A 14,692-nucleotide genomic window follows, 5' to 3' on the forward strand; every position below is an offset into this window, starting at 1 on the left:
CTGGGGTTTTTTCTTATATCATCCAACTGGCCAACCACATGAGAAACATTGGTACGAATCATCTTAAAAGCAATTTCTTCTTCTCCCATGATTTCAAATCTAATATCAAAACATATTTAAAGAGTTTAAATATTTATGTGGATATGTAAAATAAAATTTCAATAAGAAAAGCATTTTATAAAACTTTAAAAAAATCAACATCCTTGGAATGACTTAATTTTTCCACATTACTAAAGAAAATAATCTCACATAAATTTCAAAGAATGCTTAATAGATAAACTATGGTAAAATTATGAAAATACCACTCATAATTATCCTTAAATTAAACAAAGAGAAAATGTATGTAGTACTTACCTGTATTTGTTTTTGTCCTTATACGCTTTGTGGATTTTATCAGTTACTGGTTTACAGTTGGTTACTAGACTTTTAGTGACTGGTGGCTGCGAGAAAATACAGACGTTACCTCAGGGCAAAGACTAGGGTGAGGCGACTGAAGCATTCATCTCAGGTGCAAAATTTAAGGGGGCACAGAAAGACTCAATAATTAAGATGACTATTTTAATGTAATATTTTTAAAAAATCAAATGGCATACTAGGGCCCACATGCTAATTTCCTGTTACTGTGAATAAGATTTTATTTTAATCACACATTACTACACACTATCTGTTAAAACAGTCTTATAAGTGATTGCTATAATTTTTTCAAAATGAAAATAAATTTCGAAGATAAACTGTAATGAACTGGTCTATATGATACTCATAAGCTAAGCTGTCATTCTTATAGTAATAACAGTTAATTACAGTAATGAAGCCAACACCTTGGCTAAGAGTTCACTTGAGTAATGTTAACTAATGCTGTCTGTATAATTAGTACTTATGCTCTAAACAGCTTTATTTGCATAGGCCTCAAGACTAACATAACCATTAGCAAAGCAGCCCCTACTTACTTAATCCTTAGCATTCAAGGGATATTTGCTGATTCTAAACCTCATGCCAGATATTTGGTAAAACGATAAAATACTCTAATAGATGAATATGTGTGCATTTCTTTAAAAAAAGCCCTAAAATCCCTCAAGAACCTTTCATCACGCCTGTAAAAGGGAAAGATGAATAACTGTTTTCTACGCATAGATCATCTTCCTTAGAAAGGAACACTCTTCTCTAAGTTCTATACGAGTGCAAGGGGTTGGTAACTGTAACATCTTACTAGGAACCCAAAGTTTATAGAGAAGGAAAGACAGACAAGTGAAAGGACGGATGTGGAAATACAGATGGTGAAAGACAAGTCTGGAGCGAGCACTGAAACAGGCTGAGCCACTCGCAAAGCTCCCTGGATCTGGGGTGACGTCAGCAGCCTCTAAGGCAACCTGTCAGCACGATCACAATGTGGTCCCGAAGAGAGTGAAGACCAGAGAGGCCTGGTCCAGGGGAGAGGCTGAGGGGAGATGGTTTAGGAGGCCAGCACACTTTCTCCTTTCTTCCTCCTCTGTCCAGTGCTCTGGGTTTGCCCACCAAGAAGATACCAGAAAAGGCAAGTCAGGGCAGCCTGGAACCCTCGGCTCACTGTGCCCCTCCTGAGATCCGAGAAAGGCTGTGCCCAGATCTCTGATAACTGGTAGAACTTTATTTTGACAAATACATAAAAAAATTTTTAAACCAGGACACCTCTGGATGATTTAGAGTTGATTATATTAGCTTTGTTGGGGGTAACTCCAAATTTGGGGAAAACAGAAAAGAGCTTTATCATTGTTTGAAAAATCCTAAAACTGAGAATGTTTTTTAGCCTATGCAATCTACTTTCTTTCTTTTTTTTTTTTTTTAAACTTTGATTCTATTCTCTCTGGAGGCAGGGAAAACACCTACAGTGATTACAAATGTGCCTTTTTAATCATTAAGAACACACTTGTAAAGAACTACTAACATCTCTGTATAACAGTCTGGGGCTGACAAAGCATTTTTACTGGATTGTGCCAAAAATCCAGAAGAAACTGCTGCAGCTCACAAGACAAGCTGCCGTTCTCTTATCAGCCTGACTGCGCATCAGGTCCATGCGAGGCCTCCTGAGAACCCACAACCCAGAACTAGTCTCCACCTGCTGATTCATGCCTGTTTACCCCACTAGAGCAAGCTCCCTTAGGGCTGACACCAGGTCTTATACCTCTACCTCAGTTTTGTTGATTTCATAGTTTTAAGTTTTAGAATATTTAGAGAACTGGCTTTAAGTGACACATTGTATAGAAACCCATGTCATATGCTGAACTAACCAACGCATGATCAGCAACACTTATAGTTTGTCTACGGGTTCCTAAAGCTGCTGTGCTGCCCCTCACACTGTCTCCTCATGAGGGAGCTTCCTGGGACCCTCCGAGAACACAAGTGAGAAATACCATCCCTGCCGTGTGCAATGAATGCCAAATGAATGATTGCCTTCTTTCAGGAATCAGATTTTTAACTGATTCATTACTCTTCTCTACATTCATTTACAAACATCTGCAGTTAATTATAAGGCTTGAACATTTGCAAGATGGTCAGTTTTTTAAAAATACATGTTATTATGATTATGAAAGTGTAGTCTATTCATTATAGAAAATATGGAAAATACTAATGTGAAAAAACGATATTAAGAACTACCTATGGGGCTTCCCTGGTGGCACAGTGGTTAAGAATCCGCCTGCCAATGCAGGGGACACGGGTTCGAGCCCTGGTCCAGGAAGATCCCACATGCCGCAGAGCAGCTAAGCCCACGCACCACAACTACTGAGCCTGTGCTCTAGAGCCCGCGAGCCACAACTACTGAGCCCGAGTGGCACAGCTACTGAAGCCCACGCACCTAGAGCCCATGCTCTGCAACAAGAGAATCTACCCAATGAGAAGCCTGCGCACCGCAACAAAGAGTAGCCCCCGCTGGCTGCAACTAGAGAAAAGCCCGCGCGCAGCAACAAAGACCCAAATGCAGGCAAAAATAAAAATAAATAAATTTATATATATAAAAAAACTACCTATATTCAAAAAAAAAAAAAAAAAAAGCCAGACACAAGACTGCACACTGCATGATTTAAAAACAAAACAGGGCTTCCCTGGTGGTGCAGTGGTTGAGAATCCGCCTGCCAATGCAGGGGACACGGGTTCGAGCCCTGGTCCGGGAAGATCCCACGTGCCACGGAGCAACTGGGCCCGTGAGCCACAACTACTGAGCCTGCGCGTCTGGAGCCTGTGCTCCGCAACAAGAGAGGCCGCCATAGTGAGAGGCCTGTGCACCGTGATGAAGAGTGGCCCCCGCTTGCCGCAACTAGAGAAAGCCCTCGCACAGAAACGAAGACCCAACACAGCCAAAAATAAATAAATAAATAAAAATTAAAAATAAAACAAAACATATATATATATACACACACACACACACACAGGAATAGTAGCCATAAAAAGAAATGAAATTGAGTTATCTGTAGTGAGGTGGATGGACACAGAGTCTGTCATACAGAGTGAAGTAAGTCAGAAAGAGAAAAACAAATACTGTATGCTAACCCAAATATATGGAATCTAAAAAAAAAGGTCTGAAGAACCTAGGAGCAGGACAGGAATAAAGACACAGACTCAGAGAATGGACTTGAGGACACGGGGAGGGGGAGGGGGAAGGGTAAGCTGGGACGAAGTGAGAGAGTGGCACGGACATATATACACTACCAAATGTAAAACAGATAGCTGGTGGGAAGCAGCCGCATAGCACAGGGAGATCAGCTCAGTGCTCTGTGACCACCTAGAGGGGTGGGTTAGGGAGGGTGGGAAGGAGATGCAAGAGGGAGGGGATATGGGGATATATGTATACATATAGCTGATTCACTTTGTGATAAAAGCAGAAACTAACACACCATTGTAAAGCAATTATACTCCAATAAAGATGTTAAAAAAAAAAGGAACTACCTATGATTTAACCTACTGTCATTTTCATTAATTTTGGGGATGTGTGTGAAGGTATCAGGAGTTTTCCATAGTTCAAACCATATTCTGTATATGGCAGTACCCATTTTCCCCCCACCTAATTTTATTTTATAAACATTCTTCCATATATATCAGTAAAAATTAACTGTAAGCATCACATAATGGCTGTATTATATCCTTGGTCCATCAATTCTAACTTTTTTTTTCCACATTATCATTTCTCTGAAGCTGGGATGCATCTTACAATCAACAAAGTCTTCCAATCATTTCAGCCAAATGCTACTCTGATATACTTGTGTATAGATCATCCACTTCCCCTAGTGGTAAGATCCAGAAAGTGCCAGCATCAAAGCAACTGAGCTTTGATGAAGATGGGATTCCATTTGATGTTTAACCTCAGGATTGTTCTCCCAAGCCAATGAGTATACTCTGGCGCTATCTTCCGCTATCCTTAGTGAATAGGATGTCTGCTTATAGAACATAAGCAACTAACCTCAGTATTAGCTTAACATCCATTAGGGAGGGAAAAAAAATACTCCAAAGAAAAATATGAATGATTCTGGATTATCTGTGCTACTGATTTCCACCAAAGGCCTATAAACAGAGCCTGCTTCTAGTTTTTGAAGTGCTCTACAGAAATGATGTAACTAACACCCGATAAGGATATACTTTCTACTTTACATAAAAGAACCCACGGCACTCACCAGATTGGGATCATAGTACGCTTCCTGAGTTGGTGGGATGTTGTTTAGCTGAGTGATATTAGCAGGAAGCATTTTCGAACAATTTATTAACACATGTTCCAGACCTGTTAAGTCCTAACAAAGCAAAAATAAAAGGATAAACCTATATACATTACAAGTAACAATTGTGGTTTTAAAAATAAAAATGTTAAAGTCACCAAAATTTAAGCGTTATCGTCAGAGGGTTTGACTATATGATTCTTAAAGACACCCTAAAAAGAGCAGAATGAAACAATACAAATAACCCATCTTTGTCTCAAAGTAGAACATACGGGACTTCGAGGCACCGTTTTACACAAGGTGGTCCATGGGATCACCAGATGGGTGTCCTGCAGCTGGATTCATCTTGGAGCTCTCCATTAGTGAGTGTCCTGCTCCTGGGACTAAAGGATGCCATGACAGAAGGGGCTCTGCAACACCGTGGGCCTGGCTAAGATCTCCACTTGGCCCCACCTGAAGCCCCTGAATGAACTTGTCACGAGAATCTTATCTGCAGGTATGGTCTGCCTCATCTCCAAACAATACAATTACAATCCCTACTGAAAGCCTAAAAAAAGTAATCTTATAAAATACGAACTTCAAATTTGATTTTAATCCTGGCATTTAAAATGGACTAGTTGTGAACCCCCTCATTAAATATGAAGAATTACTTGTACTTGCATTCCATTGAAGTATGTAGGGGAAAGAGAGAAAGTATCAAATGTAAAAGTTTAGTTCAAAATATCATGAAGTTTAGGGGAAAAAAAATTACAGTACCTGCAAACTTAAAGGCAGGTCATGAATTCTGGTAGCCAGCGTGCGGATTTCTCTGTCAGATAAGACACCAGATTGGTCTGTGTCAACTTCATCAAAAACTTGAGATACGTTCAGTGGCTGAACTGCACTCATGAGATAATAAAAATAAGAGAAGGCAAACTGCATGTCCTCAGAGTGGCGCACTTTGTGAAATGATGTCTTGTCAAATTCTTCAGGGAACCTGTCCAAATGTAACATACCGTGAGATCTGGATATTTAAAATATATACAGTACCTAACACTTGTGGAGTCAGAATCTTCCTTCCCACTTATTTATACCTTCGACATACTAGTCATCACGTGTCAGAGCCATAAACGCAGCATAGCAAGGACATAAACTTCAAGCAGCCTTGGCTCTGAGCACACACAACTCAAACACAAGCAAGACTTACATGTCTTGCAGTTCCTGCATAACTGTTCGGTCGATCATGTGAGGCATGTGTGCAGGGACTTTCCGAGACGTGAATCCAAACTTGCTATTTAGAATTTTGTTTACATATCGGAGGGAATCTGCAAACGTATCTTTTAGTTGCCTCCCTGTGTGTTTGCTGTCAGTAAAGTATGCCAGTTGTGTCTTCAGTGACTCTTCTTCCTGAAAAGAGAATTCCACACAACACAGCATTGTGTTTAGTGCACAGGTGCCCTGTGTTAACAAGAGACAGAAGTACTACTTTATGTAATGTGGTAATAACTAGTCACTAACTGTCCTGAGGGGCAAATGAAACGAGCACTAACAGGTCTCCTCAAGCATCCTAAGAGCAGGACACAACTGGATTTCAGTGAGAGTATCGCCAACATCGGCTTGAGCACAACAGCTGTGGGGTGGAGGTCTGCTTTTAGGGTACTCTTTAAGGACTAGTCATTGATCATGAGATTTCATAGCCAATTTCAATGCAATATGTAATTGATTTATAGTAAATTTGATAGTGCTTTCAGTATCAAGTTATTTCTACTGGTGACATCAAAGCAGCAAGTCCTTGAGTTCTGAACACAAAGACTAGAATACAAAATTGGTTTCACTATGTAATAGTGTTAATATTATGAAATGTAAGGAACCCTATCAAAACCAGTAAGAGGCGAAACTGAATGAATGGGCAAAGAATATTGGCAAAGAACCTGAACACACTTTACAGAAGATGAAATATTTTTGCTTCTCAAACTGATGAAAATATAGATGCTATTAACTGCTGTTGGTTAGTCTGTGGAGAAACAAGCACGCTTGCATACTGTTTGTGGAAGGAGGAAGGGGTGCAATATTTAAGAAAGAGACAGTTAAATTTTATATGCAATAGACCCTTTAACCTAGCAATTCTACCTACAGAAATAAAACTTCCTCAAGAGTAAGATATATGTACGAGAATATTTATTGCAACATTAGGTATTTGTACTTGCACAACACTGGAAACAACTTACAGCTGTTAAAAAAAACAATGGCAATTTGCCCACATACTACCACATCAAAGGCAACTGCAGAGCAATATATATAACTTCACTGCTGCAAAACAAACTATATAGTTTGTATGTCTGCATATCTATAGAAAAATACTGGAAGAATACCCACCAAACTACATATTCATAGTGACTGTCTCAAGTAAGGAGATTAAGGAAGGAAGGAGACAGACCTTTCCCTTTTTTTTTTTTTAACTGCTTTTTTTGTTTTTTGCATTGCTTGCAATTTTTAACCATTAGCCTATAGTGCTTTTGCAATTTAAAAAGCAGGGAGCGGGGGAGAATGAGGAAATCAATGTAGGCAAGAACTCTGCATCCCCTCGCTTAACAATTAGTAAACGCTACTGTGTCAGGGACAAGATACTTCCTGAAGGCCGTGAGAGGAATGAGACAACGCCCCTATTCATCACTCTCCCCCAGCCCAGCATCCACTCACGGCTGTGCTTAGGTCACGATCCAGCCCCACCCTTCAAAGGTCAGCTCACAGGGCATGTCCTCCTGGATGCCTCCCCCCAGCACCTCCAGGCAGAGTTAGGGAATCTTCCCTTCGGACTCCTTGTCCACACTTCAGCAGACACTCATCACACTGCCACAATTATCTGCCCACAGATCTGTCCTCCCAGCTTGCTCTTTGAGTCTCCAAGAGCAGCGACTGTTCTCACCATCTTGCACTCCCCGGCAGTCGGCACAGTGACGGCACTTGTGAGATGTACAAAGGACCCCAGGGCACCGTGGAGGCCGTGGTACAGGAGGGAGAGGGCTTGGCTCACCCTCACCTGCTGTTGTGATGTCGGGAAAGCTAATGAATTTATCTGCCTCTCCGGTTTTTCATTAGTAAAGTTTGAAAAATATGAGATCTGACTGCACGAGGTATGCAAAAGCGTTTTCTGGTATCACAACCTGCCAAGTAAAGATACCATCCCTGTCCTACTATAGACGCAGGGTATGCCCCTGGCTAAATCCCTTACCCATTCACGTGAAGGCTGCAAAATGGGCACAATGATAGCAGACCCTTACAAGGTAGTTTTATTGTTAGAATTATTGGGACAATTAAATGAAACCACGTAAGAAAAGTACTGAGTTCAGTGGCGGGCACAGGGAAGTACTGAATAAATGGTAGCTATTATTATATCACTACCACTTACAAGGTTATTTATTTTTCCTGAGCATGGGAAAGAATAAGGCTGGATGTAACTTACATCAAGAAGATCTTGGAAATACTTTTTCTTCTCCCATGGCAAAAAGCCCAGGTAACTCTCTGTGTAATGTTGCAGTTTTCTTCCAGGTAATACTTCATTACCACCTAGGTAACTGTTAGCGTTTTCCTCCATTCTGTTCTTCTCTTGTTCTTTCCCTGTGATTACCTTTTCTGTCTCCCTGTTTTCCAGTGGGAAAATCAGAGATGAGAGCTTTTCTTTTGACACACCTCCACCTCCTACTTTTGGGGTCACAGCTTTGGACCTGAATCTTGCTTTGGTTTCTAAGTCCAGGGGTGGAGTCTGGCTCTGGGAGTGGCCATTCACTGTCATTGTCACTGCTGGAAAAGGCAATAACCCCTGGAATCTTTCAGATGTTCCTAAACTGCTGGGTAAGATGCTTTTGTGAACCTGTTTTTCCAGTGGGGCCTCCAAACTGTCATTTCTTTGCTCTGTCATTAGAGGGTGATTTATTGTTAACTTTGCATCCTGTGGGTTCATCAGAAACGACCTCAGCAGGGCTGACTTGGACAGATTGTATCCTTTCATGGTGATGTCTCCGTGTTCTAGCTGCAAATCCAAGTTATTAAGGCTCAACTGGGTCTCTTTTGGAAGGAGTGAAATATTGACCAGCGGAATTTGCACCTCCATTTGGAATCTTCCTGTTGTGTTAACATCATGTCTTTTGACCTTGGGGAAGCGTTTTTCTTCGGGGATATCCTCAAACAGGATTTCCACCTCTGGAAGAAGTGCTGAGGGGCTAACCAAACTTTGGTAAGACTTCTGGGTCGTAGAATTCCGTTTGGGCTCCTCCCTTGTGTCAACCTCTACTGCTATCTGGATTCTGAACTCTTCATCATTTGTACTTTGAAACGTGAGATTAAAATGTATTGTGGTCGCATTCATTCCACTGTGCATTAAGAGGTGGATGGTTTTCCACTTATTGGCGATAGAAGCATGTCGGATTATTGGGTTGTCACTATAGGTGCCTTCGACTCCCCTTTTGGCTATTTCTGCGAAGCTGAAATAAGGCAGGCATTCACCTTTTGGAATAACATAGTGAGTCTGGTTTGGGAGAAGAGTTACTTTATACAATTCATGAAAATGATCTAGAGGAAAAAACACAAACATGATTTTTAAAAAAACTATGCATTTTCCCCCTTTTCCTTTAATTCTTAGGGTTTGAGTTTTCACTTTCTAAGAGTGACTTTAAAATCATCAGAAATTCTAACACAAAAGCTACTGGTATAGGGCTCATTTTTACTTTCTGAAGCAATCACTATCATCGACATGGAATGCTGAGGCTGACTCACTACGGAGACAAGGCACGATTCAGGACAGCGAATTCCAATGGTCAACTTCCATCTTTTTGTCCATTTGAAAAAAAGACAACTTTCTGACCAAAAGGACCGCCATTAATAAATAAGCTATCAACAAGATCCAGTATTCAAACCAAGCTTATTTAATGAATTATTGGTCTCCTTTCATTGTTCCCAAATTAAACCTTCACTATGTAAGATAAATCTGCTAAAATAAATCTGCTTACTAAAAAAAGAAAAAAAAAATCAGACTAGAGCAATAACAGGAAAAGATGCAGCTTCCGTGTCTCCTGTTGTCTAAAGATCTGTGCCCTCTTGTAACTCACAACTAGTTTGGATGCAAGGCTGGGAAAGGGATACCTAGAGAATTATTACTTTAAGTAACAAAAATGATCCAAACCCCTCTATTTATGAAAGATTGTTATCCCCTTATCCTAAATACGTTTTTATGGCAATAAATATACCTTGCCCACAGTCACCAGCATCAAACCCACAGGATAAGACATTGCAGGCTTGGTCACAGAACTTATCAGCGAGCCAGGAATTTGCACATCCTTGATTACAGTAAGAGACGCCGCTTATTCCTCCACCGAAATGCCAGGGCTGTCCGACTCCAATGCCCCCGGTGCCCCCACCTCCTCCTGCATAGCGACCCGCACCACTGTTACCTGGAGGGGGAGGAGGAAAACAGAATCCTGCTGTGCTTACAGTCTTGGAAAAAAGCCAGTTCCTTATTTCTCAGCTGTGTTTTCAAGACCAATGGATGAATTTCAGTCAGGAAAGGTTCACCCCATTCTTTCACAGAAGATTTTACGTAGCTTAAAAAGAGGCAAACTGAAAAGGGGGCATCAGTTGCCAGTGGACTGGCTGTGGGATGACCAGGCCTCGGCACTTACCATATGTGCATCCCAGAAGTACAGGCCTCAAATGTGCTCAAGGGGGCACGTGTAGATGCGTATGGAGAATCAGATTATTCTGAAGACTGTGACTCTCAGGACTGACAAGAACATGTCCCAACATCGGCAATAAACTCGTGACCAAGTGTCACTGCTCTGTCCCCGAGCTCTCCGGGTTCCAGAGACTCTCCTGCACATCTACGTTCTCTCCCTGCAGCGGTTCGTATTTTTCAAGTGTGCCTCTGATAGAGCTGACTGAAACACAAGCTTTGTTTCTTCCAACACCTTCCCAAACCTGTTTCCTCAAATGGAGTAGGAGGAAGATAATATCTGTGCACCTACTCTCCTTTCTTTGGTGATTGAGAAATTCAAGTGGATAATGGATGATGCTTTATAAACTGAAAGGCAGTAAAGAAATGTAAAAACTTGTTATCCTCAACAAGTCTAAATGTAAGTGTAGAAGAAAGGGAGGAGAGATGCCGAGGAGAGGAGATGTTTATTTCTTCCGCATCTCTTTAGTCCCTCACTGACCTGGAGCAGTGTGCTTCTAGGGGCCACTGGCCATGAGCTCCGACAGGAACCAGTGAGAGCGATTCTTGCTCTCGAGCTCACATAATTAAGGGTATAACTGATTTTCATATTTTGAATAATAGAAGACACTTTCAAGTGCAGGGTCATGTGGGAAAATGCCCTGAACAATGACAATATGAATAAACTGGGCCACATGGGGACACCAGTCATCACCTCCAAAGAGTCTATGGATGATTGTTTCAATACACGAAAAATGGTTAATTAAGTCACTGTACATGGTTGATAATGACGACAAATGAAAAAAATTCTGTCAACATGGACAAGTTACATTTGAACACACCCTCACCGGAGCAATCACCGCCATCCCAATCACAGGCCGAATTATTACAAGCCTTGTCACAATAGCCGTCTTTAATCCAGGATCCCGGGCAGCCCTCAGCACAGTTTGGCACAGGCCATGTCAAATAAACCTACGATAAAACCAGAGGGAAAATAAAGTGGTTTCCGGTTTGTGACACTTTTTTTTTTTTTTTAATATTTATTTATTTATTTATTTATTTATTTATTTATTTATTTATTTGGTTGCACGCCAGGTCTTAGTTGCAGATCTTAGTTGCAGAAGACGGGCTCTTTAGTTGCGGCTTGCTGGCTCCTTAGTTGTGGCATGTGAACTCTTAGTTGCAGCATGCATGTGGGATCTAGTTCCCTGACCAGGGATCGAACCTGTGCCCCCTGCATTGGGAGCTCAGAGTCTTATCCACTGCGCCACCAGGGAAGTCCCCGGACACTTTTTATTCTTAAGTTAGGATTCCTTTAACAGAAAAACAAAACAAATTGAGCCTCTAGAAAAGGTCTGCGTTCAGGGCCATCCTGTGGTAGTTTCTCAGTCCTGCCCTGCTGATGGGTCTTACCTGGCATGTTTACTCTTTTCCGTTGCTCAAGGAAAGCAGACGAGGACTCAATTTACGGGTCAGTCTTACAACATGGTCTTATAAATGATCTATTTTGAAATAAAGCAGCAACATGCCAGACTTAAATGTGAGTTCAAGAGCATGCAGGTGGGGCTTCCCTGGTGGTGCAGTGGTTGAGAATCTGCCTGCTAATGCAGGGGACATGGGTTCGAGCCCTGGTCTGGGAAGATCCCACATGCCGCGGAGCAACTAGGCCCGTGAGCCACAACTACTGAGCCTGCGCATCTGGAGCCTGTGCTCCGCAACAAGAGAGGCCACGATAGTGAGAGGCCCGCGCACGGCGATGAAGAGTGGCCCCCGCTTGCCACAACTAGAGAAAGCCCTTGCACAGAAACGAAGATCCAACACAGCCAAAAATAAATAAATAAATAAATAAATAAATAGAATACCATGGCCAAAAATTAGTAAAACAAAAAAAAGCGTGCAGGTGGAAAGTGCGCACACAAGTCACTGCTTTTCTGTGACACTGTTGTCAACTCCTAAGCAGATTCATGCACCGTCTCGTCTCAAGGCTGAAAAGGGGGGCAGATGAACTCTCAATATCCTTATACGTGAGGTCCTGTGATGAATTAACCAGCACAGCATTCTGAGCTGTGAACCTGTCTGCTTTCAAAACAACTGACATGGTACACGGTTGCTTTCTAAATTAAAATCATTTTTGAAAAATGCATTCCCCTTTAAAATCTCCATATCTTTGCATGGTCCAATTATCTGGAAGGTCTTTCTTCATCTGGTTAACTCTTACTTGTTCTTCCAAGCTCATTTCAATCCCTATCTCAGTGTGATTTCACTCTCTGGCGCTCCCACTCCTCGCACCCAGGGCACACCTACTGGCACGGAAATCGCTGTACACAGTCACTGATTCTGTCTGTCTCCCCTGTCAAGCCATAGCTTAACAGAGTTCTAGAACTTACAAGCTCATACAAGCTCCAACTGATCACTGAACCCTTCTAACAACACTACCAGGGTCTTCCTGTCCCCCCCAGTACACAGACAGGAAACCTAGAGGCCAGGTCATCACCCAGGACAGTGCTACACAGCTGGCACCCACATCTGTGCTCATGACCACTTTCCCAATCCTGCCCCTCAAAGCCAGAGTGGGGCCGGCTGCCTTCAATGAAATTTCAGCTCTGTCTTTAAGCACTACTTTGAGCTTTCTATCTTGGGCATTTTGCTGACATGGTAAGCACGATTTTGTGTTTCACAGTTATTTGCTTTTTCTGCTGCTGTAGTAGCAAATGTAGAGGGTGGGTCCTGGGTGAGAATATAGGGAAGCAAAGTTCCCACTGTAGTTTTCTCACTCCCTGATTGTTAACTTTCCTGAGCTTAACACTCAAAAATGCTTGTTTGATCAAATTTGAATATGGTATATATACTGATTTCCTTATTTCCTGTCTGTAACTTCTAAGTGACTTCTAAGCCAGGCATCTCTTAGCTACTCACCTTCTGACCTTTGGAGTGACTGTAAAAATCATCCGGCCAGACATCCTTTCCAAACATGACATCATCATTCAGGTAAATGAACTTCTGGGACAGCCCTTCAATGCGATGGATATGACTTTCAATAGCAGGTGAACTGAAGGTAGGCAAGTGGCTCAGATTTCGAAAAACATCCTTTTAACAGAAAAAAAAAAAAAAGAGAAAGAGAGAGAAGGCGGATGAGAGGTTTTTGTTTTGTTTTGTTTTTGGAAAGAAGGGAGGGAGGGAGGCGAATGGAAGGATTAAAGGAAGGTGGAAATGGAGGTGAGATGGGTAAGCGGATGAAATCAGCGACAAGACAAAGAACAGCAAAAGACAGAACGGGGAACCGCAGCCTTGTGACATATGGCGAGTCGCTACCTGGTGTGTGACTATTGTCACTCGAGGATTATCGAGGTTCAGCCAGGATGGGATCTGTCCATTGGTGACAATGAAAATATTCCGAACCCACGGCGCGTGCCTCTCGATAGATCGCAGTGAGTACCTCAGCTCTTCATTATCTTCAAAACGGCTGGCAGAAACGTCTTCATCCTGCTTAGACTGAGAAAAAGCACGGGGCACAGAAAGATGTAAAATGCCCCTAAGTCACACCTGCCCCTCCCAACTGTCCCTTCTGCACTCAGGGAGCGCCAGCAAACTTCCAAAGACCGTGTCCAGCTTTTAAACATTACAAAAAATGCAAAACACTCAGCATATTTAAAACAACAAAACAAAAACAGCATTTCTTTCACACATTTTTTGAAGAAAAATTTCTTGGATCTGATTCTAGGTCACTTCAATTAGTATTAACCAATGGCGGCGACTGGAAAATTAGAGAAGTGCCAATCAAGTCACCTCTCTGTAAGCCCTCTTCCTTCTTCTAATATAGTGACTCATAAATCTTTAATAATCAAAACCCTCAATTCAGGTCCTAAAACAATCTCTGCATCCCTTACCTGGCTGATGGCACTCAGATCCCATAATAAATATGCAGGACTTATGGTCAGTTCCTTTCCATTAATGGTCATATTCTTCTTCGTCTGCTTATTCAGTTCTTGGAAATCTTTGGGGTTATTCAACTTTAGAAGTGCTACGCTGGCCTCTGAATACAACTGCAACTATAAAATAACAAGAGGGTTACATGTGGAAAAACTGAACAACAAAGAAGAGACACCTTAAACTTCCCAATTTGATCCCTGATCTTTAAATACATACAATACATATATATACTACATATTGTGTACTCTACTATATGTTATATATTGTACATATTAAATGTATATCACATACATTTAAAAGATTAAAAGTTTCACATACATGTATGGAATAGTAAGCCAGTATCACCAAAAACAGAAGACCTAAACAGGCCAGACACATTTCCCAAATGATGCAATCGACC

General features: G+C 41.7%; 1 protein-coding gene across 4 annotated transcripts in view; it reads right to left on the minus strand.

The window, feature by feature from the left end:
* The window catches only part of GNPTAB (N-acetylglucosamine-1-phosphate transferase subunits alpha and beta), an 83,070-nt gene that overhangs the window by 11,885 nt on the left and 56,493 nt on the right, over nt 1-14,692 (minus strand). For 3 of the 4 annotated variants that reach the window (XM_059936766.1, XM_059936765.1, XM_059936763.1), the window contains 11 exons: nt 14,250-14,411; nt 13,675-13,854; nt 13,279-13,449; nt 11,205-11,334; nt 9,902-10,105; nt 8,122-9,227; nt 5,866-6,065; nt 5,436-5,655; nt 4,641-4,754; nt 355-440; nt 1-99 (listed from right to left, as the gene is read on the minus strand). In XM_059936766.1, the coding sequence (XP_059792749.1) occupies nt 1-99; nt 355-440; nt 4,641-4,754; nt 5,436-5,655; nt 5,866-6,065; nt 8,122-9,227; nt 9,902-10,105; nt 11,205-11,334; nt 13,279-13,449; nt 13,675-13,854; nt 14,250-14,411 (2,672 nt within the window). The remainder of the gene's footprint in view (nt 100-354; nt 441-4,640; nt 4,755-5,435; nt 5,656-5,865; nt 6,066-8,121; nt 9,228-9,901; nt 10,106-11,204; nt 11,335-13,278; nt 13,450-13,674; nt 13,855-14,249; nt 14,412-14,692) is intronic. The other variant, XM_059936764.1, reaches the window with a different exon arrangement.

The sequence above is a fragment of the Balaenoptera ricei genome, chromosome 10 (assembly GCF_028023285.1).
Source record: "Balaenoptera ricei isolate mBalRic1 chromosome 10, mBalRic1.hap2, whole genome shotgun sequence".
Taxonomy (NCBI): Eukaryota; Metazoa; Chordata; class Mammalia; order Artiodactyla; family Balaenopteridae; genus Balaenoptera; species Balaenoptera ricei.